Source organism: Phyllostomus hastatus, unplaced genomic scaffold (assembly GCF_019186645.2).
Source record: "Phyllostomus hastatus isolate PE091 unplaced genomic scaffold, TTU_PhHast_1.1 phas_scaffold_11, whole genome shotgun sequence".
Taxonomy (NCBI): Eukaryota; Metazoa; Chordata; class Mammalia; order Chiroptera; family Phyllostomidae; genus Phyllostomus; species Phyllostomus hastatus.
The window spans coordinates 3,088,257-3,112,584 of record NW_025334005.1 but is presented as its reverse complement, the minus strand read 5'-3'; the positions used below and the strand labels follow the sequence as shown (position 1 = coordinate 3,112,584).

Here is a 24,328-nt window from a genome sequence, read left to right as displayed (position 1 = left end):
TTCTGGCACGTTCCCCAGCTCCAGAGCCCCCCTGGCTCCCACTCGGGTGGTAGCTGCTGCTTCCAGTTCTCAGTGGTATCTCAGAGCCCACCTTTTGCCTTTACGGTGCTCAAAGATCTCATCAACAACTCTTTCGATAAAATTCTCACAGTTCCAGTAACTGATCGGGCCCTGGCTGGCGTGGCTCAGTGGATTGAGCTTGGGCCTGCGAACCAAGGGGTCACTGGTTCGATTCCCAGTCAGAGCACGTGCCTGGGTTGTGGGCCAGGTCCCCAGTATGGGATGCATGAGAAGCAACCACACATTGATGTTTCTCTCCCTCTCTATCTCCCTCCCTTCCCTAAGAAGAAATAGATAAAATTCTTTAAAAAAAAGTAACTGATAAACGTTTAAATCTCCTGACTGGGCTCCGACTCTTTACACTAAATCTTTAGTATAGCACTGAATCTTTATGCTGAAATTGGTTTAAGAGGAAGAAAAAGACAAAAAAAAAATCCAGGATTTCCCTGCCTCTCCTGTACTAATTGTATTTCAGAGTAACCAAATGGTTGATGATGGAGAGCTTGTCCTTACGGAAAAATCCCAGCTCAAGATAGAGAACTGGGGATAGCACTGGGAAGCCACCTGTTTTCAGTGCCTCGTTAACTCGTTAACGAAGGATGCGGGCAGTGATGGTCAGCGGCCGCCAAGCCCGCAGGTGAAAGTCGACAGGAAACCTTGTAACAAGCGCACGTTGCCATCAGCTGCTGAACCCACTTTCAACGTTGACATTGTTAAAAGCAGAACAGGCCTCCCTGCACGATGCGGTAACATCACCTGGGAAGCATTCTTTTCCGAATAATGGCCCTGGGTTTACCTGCCGGTGTCCAGAAAGCAGGGGGGGACAGAGGAACGTGTTAGGCGTCATCACCAGGGAGATTCCACAGGCAGATGAGCTGGTTGAATAAAACAGAAGGCATGAGAAAAGGCGACAGATGAAAAAGGTGCAGGAGACATTGAGAGGGACACAATGGACACTTCGTTTGGATCCCGATTCAAATAAAAAAATTGAGATTACCAGGCAAATTTGAACAGATTGGCTACTAGATGACATTAAGGAATTAATTGCGTTGGGCGTGGTACTGGCGTGGTGGTTAGGGAAAAATTAACTCTTATGCTAGAGACACACATGTATGAATGTAATCTGCACATACATTCACATGTATACTCCAGTACTGAAGAATAAAAAGCCCTGACCGGCCTGGCTCACCGGGTTGGGCATCAGCCTGTAAAGTGAAAGGTCACCAGTTCGATTCCTGGTCAGGTCCCTGGTTGCGGATGTGTGAGAGGAAGGAGATTGATCTTTCTCTTGCACATGGATGTTTCTCTTCCTCTCTTTCTCCCTTCCTTCCCCTGTCTCTAAAAATAAATGGGTAAAATATTAAAAAAAATAAAAAGACATGGGGAGTAGGTACATGTGAGGCAGGATTAGCAAGATGTTAATAGTATTGAAACTGAAAGATGGGCACAGGGGTTTAATTATTCCATTCCATCCACGTTTGAGCATGTTTCAAAATGTCCACTAGCCCTGGCTGGTGTGGTTCAGAGGATTCAGCAATGGCCTGCGAACCGAAAGGTCAAGGTCGATTCCCAGTCAGGGCACACGCCTGGGTTGCGGGCCAGGTCCCCAGTGGGGGACACGCGAGAGGCAGCCTATCTATTGCATATTGACGTTTCTCTTCCTCTCTTTCTCCCTCCCTTCCTCTCTCTGAAAATGAAATAAAATCTAAAAAAAAAATTCCATGATAAAACTTTGTTGAAAAAGAGAGCTAAAAAATGTTGGCTTAGCAACAGAAAAAAAGGACATCTGTGCAGCCAAAGACACGAACAAGAATGCTCAGAACAGCGCTATTTATAACCGCCCCACGCTGGGAACAGCCCGCGTGTCGGTCTGCAGTGCAGCGCATCAATGGTGGAGAGTCACATCGTGGAGCGAAGAGTATGGGTGCGTCTCAGACATGACGGAGGTAGAGGCCAGACATAAAATCAGACACTGCCTGCTTCAATTCAGTGCAAAACCAGGCAAAAATGACCTGTGCTGTCAGAAGTGGGCATAGTGTTTCCCGAGGTGCAGACGGAAACAGCAAGAGCGGCCTGAGAGGGGCCACGTTCGTCCGGGCGGGCGGCGGATGTCCCAGCCCAAACGGCAAACCCTTCTTCCCTCCTCCGCCTTTCTGCCTTTTCTGTCCAGGTGCTCGACAAACGGGATGGCGCTCCCCTGCAGCTCCCCTGCAGCTCCCCTGCGCCGGTGCGGGAACTCCTTACTCAGCCTGCTGATCCGAATGTTCCTCTCTTCCAGAAACACCCTCACAAACACACCCAGAAACAGTGTTTGCCCAGCCCTCGGGCATTCCTTGGCCCGGTCTAGTTGACACATAAGGTTAACCAATACAGAGAGCCACCTAAAATGGTCTAGAAAATTACTTTTCTTAAAAACACTGGGTCCTCTTCCATGCAAGCAATATTTTCTGCCCTTCTATTGTTTTTCTCCTTATGTCTTCTGAGTTTTTAATACCTTTTCTTTTTACTGGCTTGGAGGTTACACACTGTATTTCTTTTCTTTCTTTCTTTTTTTTTTTTTAGAGAGGGGAAGAGAGGGAGAGAAATATCAATGTGTGGTTGCCACTCATTCACCCCCCTACTGGGGACCTGGCCTGCAACCCAGGCACATGCCCTGACTGGGAATCGAACCAGCAACCCCTTGGTTCACAGGCCAGCACTCAATCCACTGAGCCACACCAGCCAGGGCTCTATTTCTATTTCTTAGGTTACTCTTAGCATTTTCACATGTGTGTTAACCAAGTCTAAACTTAGTCAGTAGGTCTTTCTCCCTATTGCACATGGATGTTTCTTTCCCTTTCTTTCTCCCTTCCTTTCTCTCAACTATACAAAGCCTTCACAACCCTCTAATTATAACTGTTCCCTCTAGTCTTGTTTTTGTTCTGCAGAACCTGATCTTGACTTTTTAAGAACCACCCCCAAATTAGCATCATCATTAATGAACTTGCTCCTTGTTCCTTCTTGCTTCTCGGGTCTCTCCTCTGGGGTCATTTTCATTCTTTCTGAAGCTCATCTTCTAGAAGTCCCTCCTGTCTGCTGGTGGCAAACTCCCACACTCTGCCGGCCTGCACGCCATCATGTTGGCACAGGGTGGGGACGGCTGCGCTCACTCATGGGGCTGTGGGGAGGCTTAAAGTGGGTCCCGCTGGCCGTGGGTCTGAGGCTCTGACGCCCTGGACAGATGGCGCTGGCCTCACTCAAGGCCTCCGCTCGGCAGGCTGGGTCCCGGCCATCCTGCAACTCCCCTTCCCTGAAGCTCGGGGCACCACCAGATCCTGCCATCTGGGGTGACCCTCATCAAAACCCCTCAGCCTGGCATTGCGGGCTCCGCACCTCCCGGAGTCAACAGGCCCAACACACACACGTTACCTGCCCTTCCTCAGACCCCGGCCTTTCCCTCCTGTGTGCACCTGCTCTGGAGGACACTTAGAGATGCCAAATGTCCCTGTGTCAATATACGCTCCATCTTGGGGAGTGGGGGAGAGACAGGAGGGGTCCCCCAAAGGTTCTGATTTGTTAGCCCTGCACAGAAAGAAAGGGGGGACCAAAAAGGGGGACCTCGCTGCTGAGCCTCATCTCACAAAGCTCCGCATGCCCCCAGGTAGCAAAGAGGATTGATCGCCAAAACGCTAAATTAATGGGAGATGTCAGGTGACTGGGGACCTACGTGAAGGAGGAAGGCACGCGGAGGCTTCAGAGATGAGGCAAAGAGGACAGGTGAGTCCGAAAGCCTTGGCTGTTTCTAGAAGGGGAGCAGTTGCAACAGTGGGGTGAGGGGGTCCCTGGGGAGAAAGCCCCTTCAGAGATCAGGGTTCTGAGATCTCAGCCCCTCTGCCCACCTGACAGTGTCCCGTGGCCTCCTGAGTCCCGAGCCATTTTCTGCAGCCAGGTTTCCGGAGGAGCCGTGCACAGCCCAGGCGCTGCTGTGCGGGGCCCCTGCACCTGACTCGGGTACTTTAAAACGGAAAGACCGAGGCAGCTCCCTCCTGTCTCCAAGTTCGTGAGCACATGCTCATCTGTGTACGCCAGAGGGCAGGGGCTGGGGAGGCCTCCACAGCGAATTCCCCCTGCGGGTGCGGAACCCGTGTCGCCAGCGGCGGACCCTTTGGCTGGACAGGGGCCGTCGCTACCGGACTGTGTAAGCACAGTGGATGGTTTGGGGTGCTGCCCCCCGGGACACAGGATGACTTGCAGGTTGGACGTGCTTATGGTGACCCCTGCTGGCAGCTTCTGTAAATGTTGACTGAACATGGAGCCAGGAGCCGATGCAGCAGGAACCACAGTGCACACCACCAGGGGCAAGAGTCTCCTCACACGAGAACTGATGAGACCGGAGGGACCCCCAGCACGGTCCCCATGCTGGACAACCTGGAGTAGCTAGTGACAAAGCTTCTGGCACGTGGCGCCTTGCTGTGAACTAGCAAGGGTTACATCACGGAGTGGGTACTTCAGCCTCCGGTATGGTCAGACTCGTCATAGCCGTAGCTGGGAAGATGGCCGCCCCCACCGGTGCTCGGTAGCCGGCCTCGGCAGGCTGTTGCTGGCCCTCCATTCCCACCACCAGGGGAGACGCGCCTTTACACCTTCCGCAGGGACTTCGGCTTGTCTTGCAATGTGGAGTTGGGCCAAATTCAAACCCGTGAGCCCGCTGGTGTCCTGACTTTGTGTGACATCAATGACAGTTGGACAGTGGTTCCTACTGAGCGAACGCCTGCTGCCTTGCACGCCCCTCGGGCACTGGTGAGCGGGGATGCTTGGGCTTGCACGAGGACAAGATCCAGGGTGCTGCAGCCCAACCGGCCTCCTGGGGAGGCATCTGGGGCAACTTTCTAGGAGTTAGTTGCTGGCTTGATACCTCCAACCACACGGAAGGAGGCCCCACACCACTTTAGCTCCTCTGTACATCAAAGGCAGCATCCTCCACTTCTTTTTTATTTTTAATTTTTTTTTATCTTTTTAGAGAGGGAAGAGAGGGAGAAAGACAAAGAGAGAGAAACATCAATGTGCAGTTGCTGGGGGCCGTGGCCTGCAACCCAGGCATGTGCCCTGACTGGGAATCGAACCTGCGACATTTTGGTTTGCAGCCCGCGCTCAATCCACTGAGCTACGCCAGCCAGGGCCCACTTCTAAGAATTTTATAAAAGTCTGTGAACTGGGCCACCAGACGAGAGACTGAGCCTGCACGGGCCCCTGTGCAGGAAGCCTTGAGGGTCAGGAAGCTGTGGGCCAAGCCCTGCCCCTGAGCCCCTCTCCTTGGATGTTCGGACCTTGTCTCAGCCTCAGAAACCACATTCCACCGGCACTCGCTGGCCCCCGGGCTCCCGCACTCACAGACGTGTTCCTGCTGCTGAGAAGTGCGAGTGCCCATACTCGTCGTGGGTGCTGGCCAGGTTTCAGCGGCCAGATGCTGCCACACTTTGCCTGAGGATTTCCCTGCCACTGAAGCCGACCTACCCACACACCTGTCTACCCACACACGGGCAGGCCGGGCCAATGCCCACCTTCGGTGACGACTGGTGGGAGTTGAAGGGGACACAGCCCGGCTGCCTGGCTCCTCAGGGGCCATCGTCGAAATGGCTCCCGAAGTTCTCTACAAAGGAGATTTCCAGTGCGGTCCCCTGTAGTTTAAACCTGCCACGGAACTCACCCTGAGCTGAAAAAGAACAGGAGGGACGGGCTACACAACAGAAAGGGCACACTTGAGAAGCTAAGAGATGTGGAAGACAGCAAGATCTGAACACTAGGAAGTCTAGAGAGAAATGTCACCAGGGAGGGAGAACACATCTGAAGAAATGGTGGTGATACATTTCCCGGAATAACACGAACACGAAGCACCGTGGATCGAAAAAAAAAAAAAACCCAAAGAGTGCCAAAAGGAGAGAAAAGGAATTACCCACACCTGCATACATTACACAGAACTTTAAGAGTATCAGAGAGAATGCTTAGCAGAGAGACAAAAACACGTCATAGACACGGAAACAATGATCAACTGATGTCAGGTTGTTCAACAGCACCACTGGATGTGAGAAGACAAAGCAATATTTTCAAAGTATTAAAGGAAAAGAATTTGGAATCTAGAACATCCTGTCTCTCCAAAATGTCTCTTTACTATAACAGATGGGTCCCCACATACCAATTATTACAATGAGTTCAGTGAATTAAACATTTCAGTTCAAAGACAAATAGTGAGTCTTGGCCCCATGACTCAGTTGGTTGGAGCGTTGTCCCGTGTGCCCAAAGGTTGTGGGCTCGAATCCTGGTCAGGGAACATATCCAGATTGTGGGTTCGATCCCCGGTTGGGGCACGTATGGGAGGCAATCAATGAATGTCTCTCCCATCAACGTTTCTCTCCCCCCACTTCCTCTCTCTAAAAATCAATAAACATATCCTCAGGTAATGATGAAAAAAAAAGACAAACAGTGATTCAGGTTTTGAGAATCCACCGAACGCCTGGAGACACCTGGCGCACGGAAACACGCAGTAGCAGACGCGGATGGGAGCCGTTTCACCGGGCAGAGAGAGCCCTAACCGGAAGATGCCCGGGCGGCTCTTCCAACATCCAGTGAAATGAACCCAGGTGCAAACGCATCCGCAGAGATGGGAAGAGTCCCTCTGCAATCAAGGGCTCAGTGACAAAAAGAGGTAGCGATCTTAACATGCTGTACTTCACACGGTAAACTGGAGATGTATCCAGCAAAAACTGAGCCTACAGAAGCAATCATTACCCGACTGCTGGGGCCCACGGACAGCGAACGCCAACGGGCCCGGTCGGGGGGAAAACACCTCCTGGCACTGCCCGCGGCCGCAATGGAGGGACGCCTCACCCGGGCGCTGTCCCAAGACAAACCCTCCCACACGAACACGAACACAAACAAGGATGGTTGGGACAGCAAAACGTGGTGTGGCAGGAGAAGAAAACCCCCATGAAAAAGTTTCTATGCTCTATAGCTTCTTTGATAAGCAGTGCTCTCTGTAACACTTGCAAAAAGCTATTTTTAGGTAAGGAGTCTTCACCAAGGCAATGGCCGGTTATCTCAAGGCCAAAACTGACCTTCGCTGCTTGCTTTCAGAGGCTGGTTCCCCCTCCCTTTCTGCCTGTGTAACTAGTATATAAAGAAAGCTCCAGCTTAGACTCTGCTCAGAGGATTTGCATGGTTTACCCACCCCCCCAGCCCATGCGTAATAAAGTTTGTGCTTCGTCATCTCCGAGTGTGAGTGATTTTCCGCAACATTTTGGTTCCCTGACCGGGAAACGACTCACGCAAGCAGGCATTTTGCCTCCGGTGAAGGTGACCGGGGGAGTCGGAGGGGGAGCCCTGCCACAAGGGAAGGAGCACGTGCCCTGGTTGTTTCAGGCTTCCCGGGGCGGAGACTCCCGCGCCGCATCCCCAACCTCTCTAAGACCCAGGTGGAGGGGGAGAGATGAACCACGAAGTGTCAGAGGTGCCAATCGGAATCGGTAAGTGCCCCGGGAACCTGACCCGAGAATCAGAGAGAGATCGATCACCTCTTGACCGGAAAATTTAGGAGTCTGGGCCAAGACCCAGGCCATTGGACTCCTTCTCGGGAGAGAAACAGTTAACCTCTGTATGACTGTGTGTGTGAATGTATCTGTGACTCCACGAGCCGGCCAGGCTTACGGAGTCTGATTGGGCCCTCGCCTATGGCGGGCGTGTGAAAGATCCCCTTTTCCTTTGTTTGTCTGCGTCAGTTGGGAGAATTCATCATGGGGTGGGGGGTTTTTGCCACAGTACTATATTGCATGTATGTGGGAGATCGGACTGCAAGCCATGTGGGTGCGCCGCCATTTTGGGTAAAATGGAGGACGAGCCACGTGAGTGCCCCCCACCCCGGAGGGTGGAGCGTGAATTGTTGTCATCATCTTGGACAAATAGTCATGTGAGAGCCCCTCCATCTTGGAACTGGGCAAGGTGCCAGGCTAAGGGCTCTCTTCAGATTATAGGCTGTATGCTGCTGTGTGAGCACTGCATAAGTCTGGTTCCCTGTGTAACTGGCTCTGAAGGACGTGAACTGAGGTCCAAGGGTGAGTATCTGACCTATAGGGTGTTTTCAGTGTCTGAGCTTCAGAAAGCTGCGGGATGTCCCTGCAAATCTAGGGAATTTTAGTAGAAGGTACCTGCAGTGCCAGGGACTTTCGGCTGTCACATGCTGAGTTTAAGTATAGTCCTTCCCAGAATGGGAAAGGAACCAGGATTAAAAAAGAATAATGGTTAAATCTGAATGAGTAAAATTATGTATAAAGAATGTAAAGTTTTAAACCTGGAATAAAGGAAACCTCAACTATTTGTTTTCTGGTTTTGTGGGAAAAGAGCAGTGTTGTTTCTGATCAGAAACCCTCTATACTTAAAATCTGTTTAAGGTTGCCTGTAACCGGTTGGGGAGAATGCCTTTGCCACTCGGGACCCAGGAAGGGTCATTTGGGGCTGATGAGTGCTTCAGCTAGAGGCAAAGCAGCATGTCTCTGCCAAAAGACTGGGCCTGAAGGAGCACGTCTCTGCAAGGCACCAATGAACGCATTGGTGCAAGAGAATGCCCCTACCTGTGTATTGTTCTGGAAACTCTGTGTTTTGGATTTTGCTCTGTATCTGCTCTAAAAGGAAATTAAGGATTCCAGAGAAGGTTGAAACTTCATACTCTGTAAGAAAGTAAATAAGAATATTTATACTTATAAGAATAAGAATATATATATGTGTGTGTGTGTGTGTGTGTGTGTGTGTATGAATAATAAAAGGTTTGTGGGAAACTGCAAAGATAAAAGGAAAAGGAAAAGTTTTAGGAAGGAATTATGTGGTGTTAGTTAATAATAAAAGGTATAGGGCATGGAGATGCAATCTTGGTGGATATCAGGAGCTGTATAAAAGAAAAATAAAGGGTTTGTGAATGTTGCAGAAAGTCTGTGGAAGTAAAGGTTTTAAGAAGCCTGGCGGATATCAGAAGTAAAAGGATTTTACTTCACACTTTGTATTTTTCTCCCTACCTGATCCCTCCAGAATTTGGCATTCTGAAGGAGTAAGTAATGACATAAGGTTTCTTTGCATAAAACCAATAAGACCAGTCGTTAATAGTGGTTTTGTTAACCAAGACTTTGACTGGAATGTCACGCCTGAAGGAGGCATGTATGGGTTCTGGTCGTCACCAGAAAGCCCTGAGGAACTGGGATTGACTTGCAAAGCTAGCGTAAGCCCACGAGAAAAGCCTGGTACTTTGGTTGGTTGTGCAGTTCATGGCAGTCTTTCCAGGGAAGGAACAAAGGTTGCTTTCCTGAAAGATGGCCAAAAAGGAACCTGTGGGCACAATAAAAGCCTTAAGGATCTGAGTGAAACAACCGGTACAGGTAAAGCCAGATGGCGGATGTGTGGCTCTGCTTCTGTGCCCCGAGGGGCGGACTGAGAAGTCAACCTAAAGGTTCCCTGTGTGAGTTCCAGCAAAGTGGAACTAAAGATCATAAGTAATCCAGGTTGCCCTTGGTGTGTTTATGCAAACGAACAGTCAAAATAATAAAAAACCCCACAGAACTCAAAGTAGTCCCTTTAATAACAGTGAGGGTGATCTTAGGGAGAAAAATTGTGGTTCAAGGAAAATCACAGTGCTCAGTATTAAATATCTGAATGATGCAGCTGTCTTAAAAGCATCTTTTTGTTTAAAAGTTAAAACTGGTTTTGTAATATCATCAAAGATGTATAGTTTACAGGTATGAAAAACCTGTCAACTTGCCATTGGTAAATGTCATTGCAGGAAAGACCTTGCAACTAAACGACTTTCCAACAAAACAATCTCACAGGCACAGAGACTGGTTTGGGGACTATTGTGTGAATTAACCTGTGTGTTCTTCTGTTTTCATAGGACGTATGCCTGTAAGGTCCTTCCCCTTACAGGAAGGACTCGTCTCCATGCTGCACACCCGCCCCCCGACTTCAGGGCACCCCAGACCCACAGGTAGGTAGAACAACGTCCATTTCCAGCTGGAAGCAGTTACAAGACGATAAGACCTTTGTCCATTGTCCTTTAAAAGAATTTAAAGTGGATGTATATCTAAAATGAGAAACTGTTACAGGGTGCCGCCAAGAGAGGGGACCCCAAATGGGTATTTAAAATGGGGTCTAGAACTCAAAGTGTCCAGAAGATTTTAAGATGTCTTCACCCCTTCCCCCACAAGTGTAAGTTGGGGAGGGACACACAGAGCAAGAACATGCAGGGCTGTTTTGTACAGCAACAGCTTTACAGCTAACCCATGGCATGGTCATTTAACATACCTACAGCCTTCGGCTGGTCACTTAGATATGCTGAATAGCTGTGGCCATGCTCTGGGCCAGGGAGATAAAGAAAGACTCCCCTGCCCAGGATGTGACTGGGAGGCAGGTCCCCCGAGTTACAGCACCTGTGTGGGAACTTGAAGAAGATTGGCTCCATAACATGGGGCCACACCTGCCCAGACCCATGATGGCAGCCGGATGGGAGCAGGTACCGGCCCGTCCAGAATCTGCGGGCCATCAGCGAAGCAGCCGACAGCCGCCACCTGGTGGTCCCGAACCCATATACCCTCCTGAGCCAGCTTCCCCCAACAGCAACGTGGTTTACCTGCCTTGATCTGAAGGATGCCTTCTCCTGCATTCCTGTGGCACCTTCTAGCCAACCCATTTTTGCCTTTGAATGGAAAATCCACACACAGCGGTCAAGACTCAGTTAACCTGGACTAGGCTGCCCCAGGGGTTTAAGAACTCCCCAACCTTATTTGGGGAAGCCCTAGCAGGAGACCTGAAGCCCCTCGCTAAGAGGGGCTGGACCTGACGATTCTGCAGTACATGGACGACCTCCTCCTGGTGGCCCTCCCAGGAACGGTGCCGGGAGGGAACGCACATGCTGCTGAAGTGCCTGGCTGAATGAAGGAAAGAACACCAGAAGCACATCCTGAACACACTCCTGCTCTTCACGTCGAGTTGCAGAGGGCACGCACTGAGTGTCTGAAGTGCCCCCACAGCCGTCCGTGCAGTCCTCCGTCATGGCCCTTCACGGTGCTCTGTTGGATTCGCCTGCCCCAGTGGCCTGCAAGCTCCCTCGGGGCTCTGGCAGTGTCCCCAGGCTCAGAGCTCAGCAACCAGGCTTGTTGGAAGTACTCATGGTGTGATCAGGGGCATGGACAGAAAATGGCAGAGTTGCCAACACCCTCCAGAACCTTGTCTGATTTCTGAGGAAAATGCTTGTTCTCCTGAGGAAAAGCCAGCCTGCACCCTGCGGCTGTAGAACTTGGCCCTACTACCAGGCTTTCAAGGGTCCAGACATTAAGCCCCTAGAATGGGGAGGAAATGAAGAGAAAGCCTTCCAAGATATCAAGGGGTGCCTTAGTAATGTTCCTGCCCTTGGACTGTCAGAGCCGGGGCAGCCTTTTGATCTGTATACCCACAAGAGAGACAAGGTAGCCTTTGGGTCCTGACCCAGCCTGTCGGACCAAGGCAACACCCGGTGGCTCACCTGTCTAAGCAGTTGGACCATGTCGCCACCAGCTGGCCACCTCGTCTAAGGGCAGTCGCTGCTGCCGTAACCCTCTTGCAAGAGGCAGACAAGTTAACTCTAGGCTAAGAAGTCAGTCTTCATGTACCACACGCAGTGGACAGCCTCCTTGCTGGGCGGGGGCATAAGTGGCTGTCGAACCCTAGACTGACTCAGTACCAGGGCATCCTCCTCCAAGGAAACCCGAGGGTGCATGTTAAGACCATGAAACAAGTCAATCCAGCCACCTACTTACCAGCAGAACTCGGAGAGCTGGACCATGACTGTCTTAAAGTAACCAAAAAGGTCCATGCCAGCTGGCCAGAACTCCAGGACCAGCCCCTGGCCCAACCTGATGTCACCCACTACATGGATGGAAGCAGCTATATGGTTGAGGGCAGGAGAGTCCCTGGGTATGCAGACCAGAAAACTGGACTTCCCTGGACAGACTTACTGCCGCTAGCATTGTCTAGGTTGCAGGAGTCACCCCTTGGATCCACTACAGCTGGGCCAGGACAGCAGCAGATCCCGAGGACCTGAGGACTAGGCCTGCACCTAGAATACCCACACTGAGGCACGGGAGGACGCCAGCCAGTAAAGAAGACACCAAGGAATGGACCATTGTCCCACAGGGTACCTGACTTTAATCGGCACCTTCGCAGGAGCATTGGCAATTGGACTAGTGACTGTGGCCCCTGGGGAATGGAATTCCCGCAAAGCGGGTCACCCTAGAAATAGTTTGTCTCTGTTTAATCTCTGTATTTTAATTTATTGTATGCTTTGCTTAACAAATGCGGCCCCTGTCTCAGCCCCAGTCTGCAAATGTAATACCCCTGGGCATAAAGTTGTGCTCAATGGTAGAGTGGTCTCTTGCTATCTCCCAGGGTCAGCTTTCAGCTCCTCCACTGGCATGCCATTGGGTTGCGTTCAGCCACAGCAATCCCTCTGCACTTGGAGAGGGAAGGTATACCGTACTGGAGTAATATCCAGGACCATGGAGTACCAGACCTGGAGGTGTCAGGCATATGGGACCCTGCAGCCTCTGGACCTTAGTCCAACACCTAGGGCTACAGTGACTCGTAGGGAAGCCACCAAAGCGCTAGCCCTCCAGCGGTACCAACACCAGTATCAGCAGTTGTAACCCTCCCAAGGACCTCAGCCTTATAGCCAGGTATTAGTGATGCTAAAAGGGATAAAACACCTTATAGCATCAAAGGGGGGAATGTGGCAGAAGAAAAACCCTATGAAAAAGCTTCTATGCTCTGTAGTTTCTTTGATAAGCAGTGCTCTCTGTAACACTTGCAAAAAGCTATTTTTAGGTAAGGAGCTGTCACCAAGGCAACGGCCGGTTATCTCAAGGCCAAAACTGACCTTCGCTGCTTGCTTTCAGCGGCTGGTTCCCCCTCCCTTTCTGCCTGTGTAACTAGTATATAAAGAAAGCTCCAGCTTAGACTCTTTGCTCAGAGGATTTGGATGGTTAACCACCCCCCTGAGCCCGCGCGTAATAAAGTTTGTGTTTCGTCATCTCCGCGTGTGAGTGATTTTCCACAACAGTGGGAGAACCCAAAGGCTGTCAGCGGAGGGAAAAACATGACACAGACCCGCAGAGAGAACATACTGACAGTCAGACGCACCACAGCGGCACGGCAACAGGGAGAACCGCGGGAACGCACGACGGAATGCAAGAAGTCGCCTCCCAAACATGAGTCTGTTGACCTTCTCATAGGGCTGAAATGCCTTTTAAAAGCTCTTTTAAAAATACATACAGATATAAAAAGGAAACAAGGGCATCTGAAAATCAAGAAGAGGGTTACCTTGCCCAGGAGAACAGAGAATGGAGTGGGCGGGGCAGGGTGGAGGTGTACGGTCACCTGGGTTACCGTCCAAACTCCCGCTTTTGTGGCAGTGGGTCTGAAGCTGTTTACACGACCAAAAATATCCAAGTAAATATTTAAATACATTTTATGGACCAAGAGAGGAATCATAATGGAAATTAAAAAACATTATAAACTATACTTCACACCTATCAGAATGACTATTTTTTTTAAGTTGTTTTAGTAACTTTCTTTTTTTTAAGATTTTATTTATTTATTTTTAGAGAGGGAAGGGAGGGAGAAAGAGAGAGAGAGAAACATCAATGTGCAGTTGCTGGGGGCCGTGGCCTGCAACCCAGGCATCTGCTCTTACTGGGAATTGAACCTGCGACACTTTAGTTCGCAGCCCGCGATCAATCCAAGAATGACTACTATTAAAAGAAAAAAACCTGAACAGAAAATAGTGTACTGGGGAGTGTGTGGAGGAACTGGAACCCCTGGGCATCGCTGGTGGGAATGTAAAATGGTGCAGCCACTATGGAAGACAGTATAGCAGTAGCTCCTTGAAAAATTAAATATAGAGCCCAGGCTGGTGTGGCTCAGTATATTGAGTGCCGGCTGGTGAACCGAAAAGTCGCTGGTTTGATTCCCAGTCAGGGTACCTGTCTGGGTTGTGGGACAGGCCTCCCAGCTGGGGGCGCAAGAGGCACCAATCTATGTTTCTCTGACATGTTGATGTTTCTTTCTCCCTCCCTTCCCTCTCAAAATAAATAATTAATCTTTAAAAAAATTAAATATAGAATTACCATACAGTACAGCCAATCTACTTCTAGGCATATATCCAAAAAAATTGAAAGCACGGTCTCTAGCAGGCACCTGTGCAGCCATGTTCGGAGCAGCACTATTCACAACGATTAAAGGTGGAAGGAGTCCCAAGTGTCCGCTGACCGTGCATGGGTCAGTCAAACGTGGCATATTAACACACATACAGCGGGATATCATCAGCCCCAAAAAGGGAAGGAAACTGCCCTGGCTGGTGTGGCTCAGTGGATTGAGCGACAACCTGCAAACCAAAGGGTCATGGGTTCGATTCCCAGTCAGGGCACACGCCTGGGTTGCAGGCCAGGTTCCCGTGTGGGGGTGTGCAAGAGGCAACCATGCATTGATATTTCTCTCTTTCTCTTTCCCTTCCCTTCTCTCTAAAAATAAATACAATCTCTAAAAAGAAAAAGGAAGGACATTCTGACATGTGCTACACTGCAAACAAGCCCTGAGGGCTCAGTGAAATAAGCCCAGACACAGAAGGACAAATACGTGTGATCCCACTTGTCCGAGGCTGTCCAGTCAAACCGCAGCAACAGGAAGCAGAGGGGTGGTTGTCAGGGCCCGCGGCAGGGGCAGATGGGGAAGCGTTAAAGGGCATAAAAACATTCCGGAGATGGGTTGCACAATAATGTAGAAGGATGGAACTCTACTAAACTGTATTTTTTAAAATGGTTAAAACACTAAATGTTATGTATGTGTATTTGAAATACAACTTTAGAAAACGAGATACAAGTATGTGCAGAGCCGCATCAGGGAGATTTTAGCCTGGTTAAAATCTCCAGGTTAAAACACTCACGGGTTACCTACTTGCAAAGGGGGAACGGCACCACTAGTGGGGCGTGGCCGGGGAGCGGCCCCTTTAGCCATGCATCAGTGTCAGCTTGACGCTGTACCACGCGCCTCGTGGCCGGCTCGAGGCTCTGTCGGCTACACCTGTTTCACCCAAATCCGAGCACAAAAACGACGACACGAATTCAACTGCAGGGCGTCTTTATAAGGTAGCTGGACGGAACCTGCCACGAGTCCATTTTATAAAGAACAAAAAAACATTAAGGCATCTCCTGTTCTAAATTAAAAAGGGCTACAGAGATGTAACAATTAAATATACAACCCGTGCGTGCTGTGTCTACAGAGAAATAGAACTTGCAAATGTTCTACCCTGATGAGGGGTATTATGGGTACTTATATTACAATTCTTTAGGTTTGAAAATTCCCTTTACAGTTTCGGGTGGGTGAGGAGGTACAGCTGAACACTCATGAGCTAAGCACCCAACCGAAAAGGTCAGAAAACCGCAGGACAGACCCAAAGGGAGCATATGAGTTCAGGGGAACAGAACAAGAGCAGGAATTAGATAAAAAGAAGGAAGCTGACAATGACGAGGAATGACAACACAGAGTTGGTATTTGAAAGAGACTAATAACTAAACACCCGCTGACACTACAAACATAAGGCCAGTCTACACATGATTCTGTGCCAACAAATTTAAACCCATCGGTAAAAAAAAAATGAGGAAATGTGAAAACATTGTTCCTTGAAAGTATAGCTGATTCGGGAACAGAAACCTGAGCAATCCGTCATCAGTAACGACCTGGAGTTGAAAGTCCCCCCACCATTCCCCAAATGCCAAGCATAGCGGGTTTTACAGTAAGTGTTCCCAGAAGTGTTAGGAGTGCAAAATTCCAACCTTCTACGAGCATGTGGAATGCAGATAAAGACTCAAGAACACCCTCCAAGTCATGTCAGGAGGTGCCGCCACCGCCACCCGGACAGAGAAACCAGACAGGGGCCGTCCAGGAAAGGGGGAGCTCAAGCCATCTCCCCCACGAACCTGGATGCCCAAACCCCCAATGTCAAAAACCAGCTCCAGCAATACACTGAAAAGCACGTCACGACTCTCTCACTGCAGGGCTGCAAGGGTGTTCTGACGGCAGAAACCGTGTCGAGCGGTCTCGCCACATTCACAGACTGGAGGAGAAGATCCACGCGGCAGCTCGGAGGGCCAAGCGCACTCCTCGGCGCACACACGGGGCGGGGCAGAAGCAGGTTTCCGTTGTTCGCACGGAAGGTAATGCAATAACGAATAGGTAGTAACACGAGAACAAACTCTGTGTTTCACACACTCACAACCGTAAGCCTGCTTCTGCCCCACCTCGTGCCTGGGTGGCCGGGTGACAAGGGGAGAACGAGAGCTGGGCTGCCTGGGGGAAGCCCTAGGGGAACCAGCCCGGCTGAGACGGCTGGTCCCACAGGGGCAGAGGGGCAGAGGCCGACGGGCCACAGGTCTCAAGCCTGACTGCGGCGGGGACCAGTACTGTCGGGCAACCGGTCGCCAGGACTGTCCGCGGCAGCTGGGAGGGGGAGAGAGTGTTTAGGGCACTCAGCTCGTTCTGGGAGATCTAGTCACGCAGGGGGAGCCCACCACGGAGCTGGGAAACAGAGGTAGAGACGAGCCTCAGAGAAGGACAAAGTGGGGAAGCACGCAGAATACAAGGACTCTACTTCCCCCAGGAGCTGACTGGCTGGTAAGAGATGGAGACTCGGAGAGGAAAAGGTTTCAGGGAGCAGGGTCTACCAGGCAAGCGGCAGGCCTGCTGTGAGCTGGAGGAGAGCGCAAGGCCTGGCTTGCAGAAGCAGTGCCAGAACAGTCACTCAGAGGAGTGCTCAGAGGGAAACGTACAGCCCTAAATATAAGGAAAAACAAGACTGAAATTCAATCAATAAAACATACAACTCAGAAGCTAAAAGTGAGAAAATAAACCCGAAGAACCAGGAAAAGACTAACAAGGACATTCTGCAAAGCTAGTCCAAGAAAATACGCAGAAACCAGGACACATTCTTGCGGGTCTGATCTGCGGCTCTCTCTCGGCCACGTCCCTTTTGCTGGTGCAGGAACCAGGTCATGTGGATCAGGTGTGGCTCATCTCGCGTCCCCCAGCCCCCACCTCCCTACCCAGCTGCAGGGATTGCTCAGGAGCGGGCAAGGGACTGAGCAGAGCCAGCGGTCTTCCCGGGGATGCCTGCACCCGGAGGAAGGGACCCTTTGGAAGGACTGAGAGGAGACAGGAGTTTCCCGAGGAAAACACTTGTAGGGAGAAAGGGATCATCAGCTCAGAGGAGCAGAGGTAACTCGAGAAGTAACCGGGCAGGGAGCCCGGTGGGGTCCTGCCGGCCTGGGTCAGCTCTGCCTGAAGCTCCGCTCTTATGCCTCGGGTCGCCTCGGGTCGCCGAGCCAAGTTTTGCTTCTGCTCATTCAAATTAGATTTTGTCGCTTTATGAGTAATTTACAAAAGCCCTAAATACAAACTACGACGCATGACTTTTTGCCCCCCAAACCTTAAATGTACATCAACTATATGATTCTCCAAAAAAAAAAAAAAAAAGTGATAAAAATGGACTCAAAAAGAGAAAACTTGAATCAGAAAAAAATTAAAAGGCAAAGATCCACCCAGAAATAAAGGCATCAAGCACCGATGTTTTTTATAAATACATTTTACCAGACTTTAAAGAAACAAATCATTCCTTTCTAGAAATTCAAGCTGGAAAAAAAAAAAACAACGATGAAATGTTTCTAAACCCATTCCACATGCTAGCCTAATTCTGTTATCAAAATGCGGCAGGGCGATCAGATCGCTGAAACAAAAAGTGAAACTGGCCCAGAGACAGCTATAAAACCCCCAGCTAAATACACATTACAGAACTAAGCAGGGTTTACATCAGAATGTGAAAGCGGTTCCACATTAGGGAATGTATCAATCAGTACAGAAAATCAGTACAATAAAACACAATCTTCTGATTATCTCAGCAGACGTCAGAATTCATCACGATGTGCTGACTGGAGGAGAAACCCCCCAGTGGGCTGGAACCGGACACACCTTCGGCCCAGTGAAGGTTATTCACCAGAAACCCAGAGACGGGCTCAGATTTCTTCAGGAAACGTGAGACCCACCCCTGCCCACACAGGAGCAGATGAGGGCGCCCTTCAGCATGACGCCGGAGGTCCTGGCCTCTCCAGTCCAAGCAAAAGAAATGAGCACAAAGGATCGGACGAATCCTCCTCTAGTGGAAGATCTGACTTTTAATCAGAAAGAGAAGAGAATCAACTGAAGAGTGAATGAGAATGAGAAAACTCAATGAGATCAGTGAGGTGAGCCCACGAAGAGCGACAGCCTTCTGTAGACACCAGCAGCGGTCAGAAACGTAATTTCGAAAGACCCATTTGTAACAATAAATAACTCTTAAGAATCCTAAGACTAAACTGAACTGGAAACACTAGACACCAATATGAAGACAACACTTTGCAGAAGGACAAACATGACCTCATTTTCGGACAAGAAGACTCAGGAACCCTCGCCAGGCAACTCAATATGCCCCAATATGGTTAGAGCGTCAGCCCCAATATGCCAAGGTGGCAGGTTCAATCCCCAGTCAGGGCACATACAAAAATCAACCAATGAACGCATCAATAAATGGAACAACAAATCGATGTTCCTCTAAAAATCAGTAAATAAAAACTTTTAAAAAGATTCAAAAGTGTTAAGACAGCACTTCTCTCCATATCAAGCTGTAAGATTTAAATTCATGCCAATGAAAACCTCAACAGGACTTTTAAATGAAAACTGACAAGCCCACTCTGAAGTTCTTACGTAAAAAAAAAAAAAGAGGAAATTTTCAAGGAACAGTGGGGCAGGGAGGAGGGAGCAGTATCGATCACACTATAAAACGTGCAACAGATCAACAGATTAGAAATTTCACAGACATCCGTACATATATGCACAGGAATGCAGTTTATTTAAAAGAGGTATTTAAATTGGTGGGGAGAGAATGACCCATTCCATAGACAGTACAGGGACAAGCGGCCATCCCTTCACAAGAAAAGTTAGCCATTTCCCATAAAACATAAACACAAGCAAGTTAAAAAACACACATACGTATATATACACCTCTACCTCCTCTGGGTTTTTGTGTGTACGTAGATGTTCTGAAACATGTACATATACATACACACAAGCACATACACATACACACACATTTCAAGCTGCACTAAGCAAACAGAAGAGTGTGATGAGGAGCAGATGGAGGACAGGCCGGGGTCCCACTGAATTACAGTGGGAGGTGGAAAGACTGAAGACCCACAGGCACACTTGCGGGGTTGGTGAGGAGGGGAGAGTTCCCACCAGTGGCTACTATTTCTACTTCTTTTTTTAATCCTCACCAGAGAACATGCTTATTGATTCCAGAGAGGGAGAGAAACATCGATGTAAGAGGAACATCAATTGGTTGCCTCTCATACATGCCCCAGTGGTGGACCGAACCCGCACCCTAGGCATGTGCCCCAATCAGGAATCGAAGCCACGACCTCAGCTTACATGGCGACGCTTCCACTGACTGGGCCGCACCGGCCGGGGCTGGCTACCACTTCCTAATGACGTGTGCGCTGTGGTAACTAGCAGAGGAGGGGGATGCAGACAAGGTAAGAAGTGTTGACATGCACCTGAGTCGACCTGCTAGGCAGTGCTGAGGGCCCACCTGCAGTCTGTAATGACAAATTTAAGGTACAACCAGCGAGCCGCGCTGGCGGTTTTCTCTAACAGCGGCAGGCCCAGCAGGGACGAGTGACTGGGTTGGCCGGGGTGAGGTCCGAACAGGTGCGCACAGTGGAGGAAGACAAGGGAGTGGAGGGTGTGGGCCATGGAATCTGTGTTGCACAAGGAGGAAACTGAAGATAGGAGAATAATGGTGGGAAGGTGGTGGGGATGGAGGACGAAGATAAAAAATTTCTGCAGAGGCGGGAATTGAGCAAGTGAGCAAGAAAGCCAGGAGGCGGTGATTGCACAGGTACCCGCATTGAAAAGGTGCTGCGGTTTGTACTGATGCCAGGTGTCCAGGAACGAGGGGTGTGGGCAGCAGGCGCGGATTGGAAGACACGAGCATTGGTGATGGGAATGGAAGGAACACAGCGCTGAGTGGGCCCTTCCACGGGACGGAGGAAATGAAGATGGGCAGAAGGAAAAGACTCTACGCCAGGAGACCAACTCTCCGACGCCCGAGCGGTGGCGAGAAGGCCAACGCCAGCGCTGAGCGGTGTGGTCCAGCTGGATGAGTGACCTTCCTTAAAGGGGAAGGTCACCATTTCACTCCTGGTCAGGGCGCATGCCCAGGCTATGGGTTCAGTGGATGTGTCCCTCTCACACTGCTGTTTCTCTCCCTTCTCCCCCTCCCTTCTCCCCCTCCCCCCTCTCTAAAAATAAACAAAATCTTAAAAGGTCAATGCCAGCAATGAGGAAGAAGGGTGTATAGCCAGAGGTTAAAAAAATAAAACAACCCACAAGCGAGACGAGGTGGTTCACAAGAGGGTGGAGGAGCAGCGGTCCGAGCTGCCACGAGGGCCCAGCGACCGGGGGTGTACACGGCCGCACGGAGGTGGGCACCCCGGCAGCCACGGGTGACGGGAAAGGCAGGGGCAGCAGCTCACGAGGCACTGTGAAGTCATCCTGAGCGTTTCTGAGAGGTAACAGGGACCAGGCCCTATGGCTGTGATCCTGGATCCGTGCGGACTGCGAGCAGGCAAGAAAGTGGGACTGTCTGTCCCCAGCTATGATATACACTCCAGGAGGGACAGCATAAGGCCTGACACTTACTGGGAACCCGCCCCTTACTAGGTGCCCAGTGAGAAGAGAGCAAGAACCCGGAAAAGACTGCGGCCATTCCCCACTTCCTGCTCGCTCGGCCCACATGCCCACGCAGCCTCCAACTCAAGCTCAAGGGGAAACCTTTAACGTCACCACAGGCCCCTCCACCCCAGAGAGCCACTCGGACACCAGCACGCGTCGTCACCCGCCAGGGGTTTAATTCTCCTAGGTCGGAAGGCCAGTTCAGAGAGGGGTCCTGCCTCGTCCCCACCCGGGGGGGAGAGCTGCAGAGCGCCCTGGAATGTCCGAGCTCAGAGGGGCCGAGGACCAGTCTCTGAGCACGAGGAGAAGTGGGTCCTGGGGTCTCAGGCTGCCTCCTCCTCCTCCTCGCTCTCCTCCTCACTCTCGTGGTACTGCCTGCGGTTGGTGTTCACGAAGAGGTCGGAATCGTCTTCAGAGCTGGACTCGTCTCCTGATGACTGCGGCTCAGCTGGGAGTTCTGGCTGGGTCTGTCTTCATGGGGGAAAAAAAACAGAGTTAGCGCGATGCCTTCTGGGAAAGCCCCACCTGCAGTCAAGAAGCCTCAAAAAAAAATAGGGCCCCTAGTCCAAGCAGTCAGGGCTCAGTGAGTCAGACAGAGGCAGAATGAGAGCAAAAAGCAGAAAAACTCAGCCAAAGGAATCAGGCTAAAGACCACCCATCCCCCCACCTCAAAAGTTTACTACAGTCAATGCTTTTCATAGTAATGACTCTGATACCAATATGCAATGGACCCACAATGCGTGCCAGAGACTATACTAGCAATTCTACAAGCTCCTATAGTCCTCGTGAGGCTCCCATTTTATAAGGAAGGAAACCCAGGCTTAAGAGATTAAGCAGCCTGCTTAAAGCCCAAAAGTGGGAAAGCCCGGATTTTAACCCACAGCACCTAACTTTCAAGCCATGTGTACTGACACCCATGTAGGCGCTCTAACCAGGGAGAAAGGCAGGCTCTACCTCCCCCTCTAGGCACTAAAGCCGGACGCCCTGTTTGCTGTCTTCCCTACCCCACAGCTCCATCCTAACCTGTTCCTGCTGCTGTTGTGTTTCTCAGCCACTTCAGAGAAGGCCTCGGGCCTGTGTCAAGAGAAGAGCCAGGGTCAGAGGGAACAGAGAAAGCTCTCAGCATAAACACTGTTTCCAGCTGCCTGCGATGCCATGATCTTCCTCCTCCAGTTTCACCACTAGGAAGTCAGTGCCCCCAGAAATCAGCCAACCAATGACCAAGGGGACCACCTACCAGAGCCCCTCCTTCTGCAGAGAGCGCACATGGTCTTTGCAGAGCACAAACGAGATCTCAGCCTTCACCTTTTCTCCCTCTTCAATAGGGTCAACAATGAGAAAGTCCCCTGCAGGCAGAGAAAAAGCGCAGTCAATCCAGCTCGCAGTGGCAGCAGCGGAGGCCGAGGTCCCAGGGAATGGTTGCAGCTCCTGGAGGGCCGTCTCTCTCACCTCTCTTGATCCAGATGTTCTTGCGGTACTTGGAGGGCATGCTCACCAGGAAGCGCTGCCCCTGGGCTGTCTCCACTTCGTGCAGATTGTTCCCCGGGGTCCTGAGTACCTGATCCAGGAGACCAAGAGCCAGTGAGCCTCAGCAGCCAGCTCACAGACTCAGTGAGCTGCGCTGCACCCTCCCCCCACCCTAGGGGCCCAGCAGGAGCTTGCGCCCAGTGCTACTCACCCTCACGATCTGCTGCTGGTCAGAGGGCACCATGTGCTCCCCCAGCACCTCCTTCACCACATGCTTCCTTTTGGTGGCCTGAGACATGCCGGGTCCTATCCCAGGGCGGCGAGGGACACAGAGGCCGTCGACTTTTCCTCCTGACTTTCTTGGGTGGCAGGGTGAGAATCCAGGACTGTTTTGAAGATGGGAAGGGACTGTTAGCTGAGTGACACAATGGCCTGGTTAAGAACGTGAGTTCTGAAATCTAATTGTTTGCACTGAAATCCTACCATGACTATTTCCTGTGGACAAAAAAAAAAGGGGGGGGGGGTTCTATGTAGAAGTAACCTCCCAGGGTGCTCCTAAATGGGCAGGTCATGGTGGGCGGTTGTGCCTCAGGCCTGTAACTTCTTCAGTGGAAGCTGTTTTGTTTTGTTTTTTAGGAGTTTCTTTATTTATTTTTAGAGAAAGGGGAAGAGAGGGAGAAAGGGAAGGGGAGAAATGTCCACATGAGAGAAACATCAGATGGTTGTCTCCTGTTAAGTGCCCTGACTGGGGACTGAATCGGCAACCTGGGCATGTGCCCTGACCAGGAATTGAACTGGTGACCCTTTGCTCTGACGGATGATGCCCAACCAACTGAGCCAGGGTCACTGGTCAGGGCAGTGAAAGGTTGTAAGGCAGCCAAGTAATACCCCTGGAAAGCATGACCAAGCTCAAGGAACACATAATCTTGTTAACTATCCTGTAATCCAATCCCTACCTAGCTTCCTCCTACCCTCGTGTAATCTCTTTAGCTCCCTCGATTTCAAGTGCATAAAAGAAACTGAAAAATTTCTAGAGCGCTCAAGATCTGGCTCCCTGGCATATGTTGTCAGGTTGGCTCAAATAACTCCCCCCCCCAAATTCTCTTCACGTTTGTTTGTCACGTTGGTGATCCTTGCTGTTCAACTCCTCTAGGCCTCTGAGAAAAAGAATAGCTAACCCAGAACATTGCTATTAGAATGGGATGATGTAAGCAAAGCATTCAGTACTGTGTATGACACGCAGAAATAACACGTTGTCCTAAGCACTGGCGTAATCACAAAAACTAAATCGTTCTGGCAATCGATCAAGGAGGAAAAGATAAACTGTATCTTCCTCAACATAGTTGTGCGTCCCAGAGTAGCACAGCTACACAACACAGATACACAATCTCTCAAAACACTCCAGGCAGAGGATAGTTAGGAGACCACCGCAAACGGTCCGAGCCAGGAGCGAGTTCAGTAAAGGGCGAGGTGAGCCGCCTTGGTTTAAGGTATCTGCTCTATTTGACTTGGGTTCTCAAGATGATAAGGACTCGCACCGCCAAGACTGGTGGTTTTCAAAAGAAACTCCAAAGTGCTACCGCTAGCTGCCGTTCCCGGCCTTCGTCCCTTCCCTACCACGGAGGAAAGGTGCCCTGAGAGAGACCCACACTTACTTTCTGACCCCTTTCTCCCGCGGGCGCTGCCTGAACGACCCCGTTCTCCAGGCTGGACGCCGGGAGCGGCTGGCTCACGACTCACTTCGCAGCCGAGCGAAGCCGAAAGCTCAGAAAAGAAACTTGCCGGCTGTCACAACGGTGGAGTCGGCTTAGACTCAGGTGCCGGTTCCTGCCCCACTCTTAAAAGCTCGATTGAGACGAGGGCGACACGAGTCGGCCTAAGTCGGACCCTTCCGAGCACCGTACTTCCGGCGCTCTGCGGTAAGCCTCCGGCCACACTTCTT

General features: G+C 50.7%; 1 protein-coding gene across 1 annotated transcript; it reads right to left on the bottom strand.

The window, feature by feature from the left end:
• Positions 1–15,220: 15,220 nt before the first annotated feature.
• On the bottom strand, positions 15,221–24,298 carry EIF1AD (eukaryotic translation initiation factor 1A domain containing). The gene is made up of 6 exons (XM_045855120.1): positions 24,042–24,298; positions 22,598–22,772; positions 22,369–22,477; positions 22,157–22,265; positions 21,943–21,993; positions 15,221–21,390 (listed from the first exon to the last, which is right to left on the bottom strand). The coding sequence occupies exons 2-6, from the start codon at positions 22,682–22,684 to the stop codon at positions 21,243–21,245; spliced, it is 504 nt and encodes a 167-aa protein (XP_045711076.1). The 5' UTR covers positions 22,685–22,772; positions 24,042–24,298; the 3' UTR covers positions 15,221–21,242.
• Between the last annotated feature and the right edge of the window lie 30 nt (positions 24,299–24,328).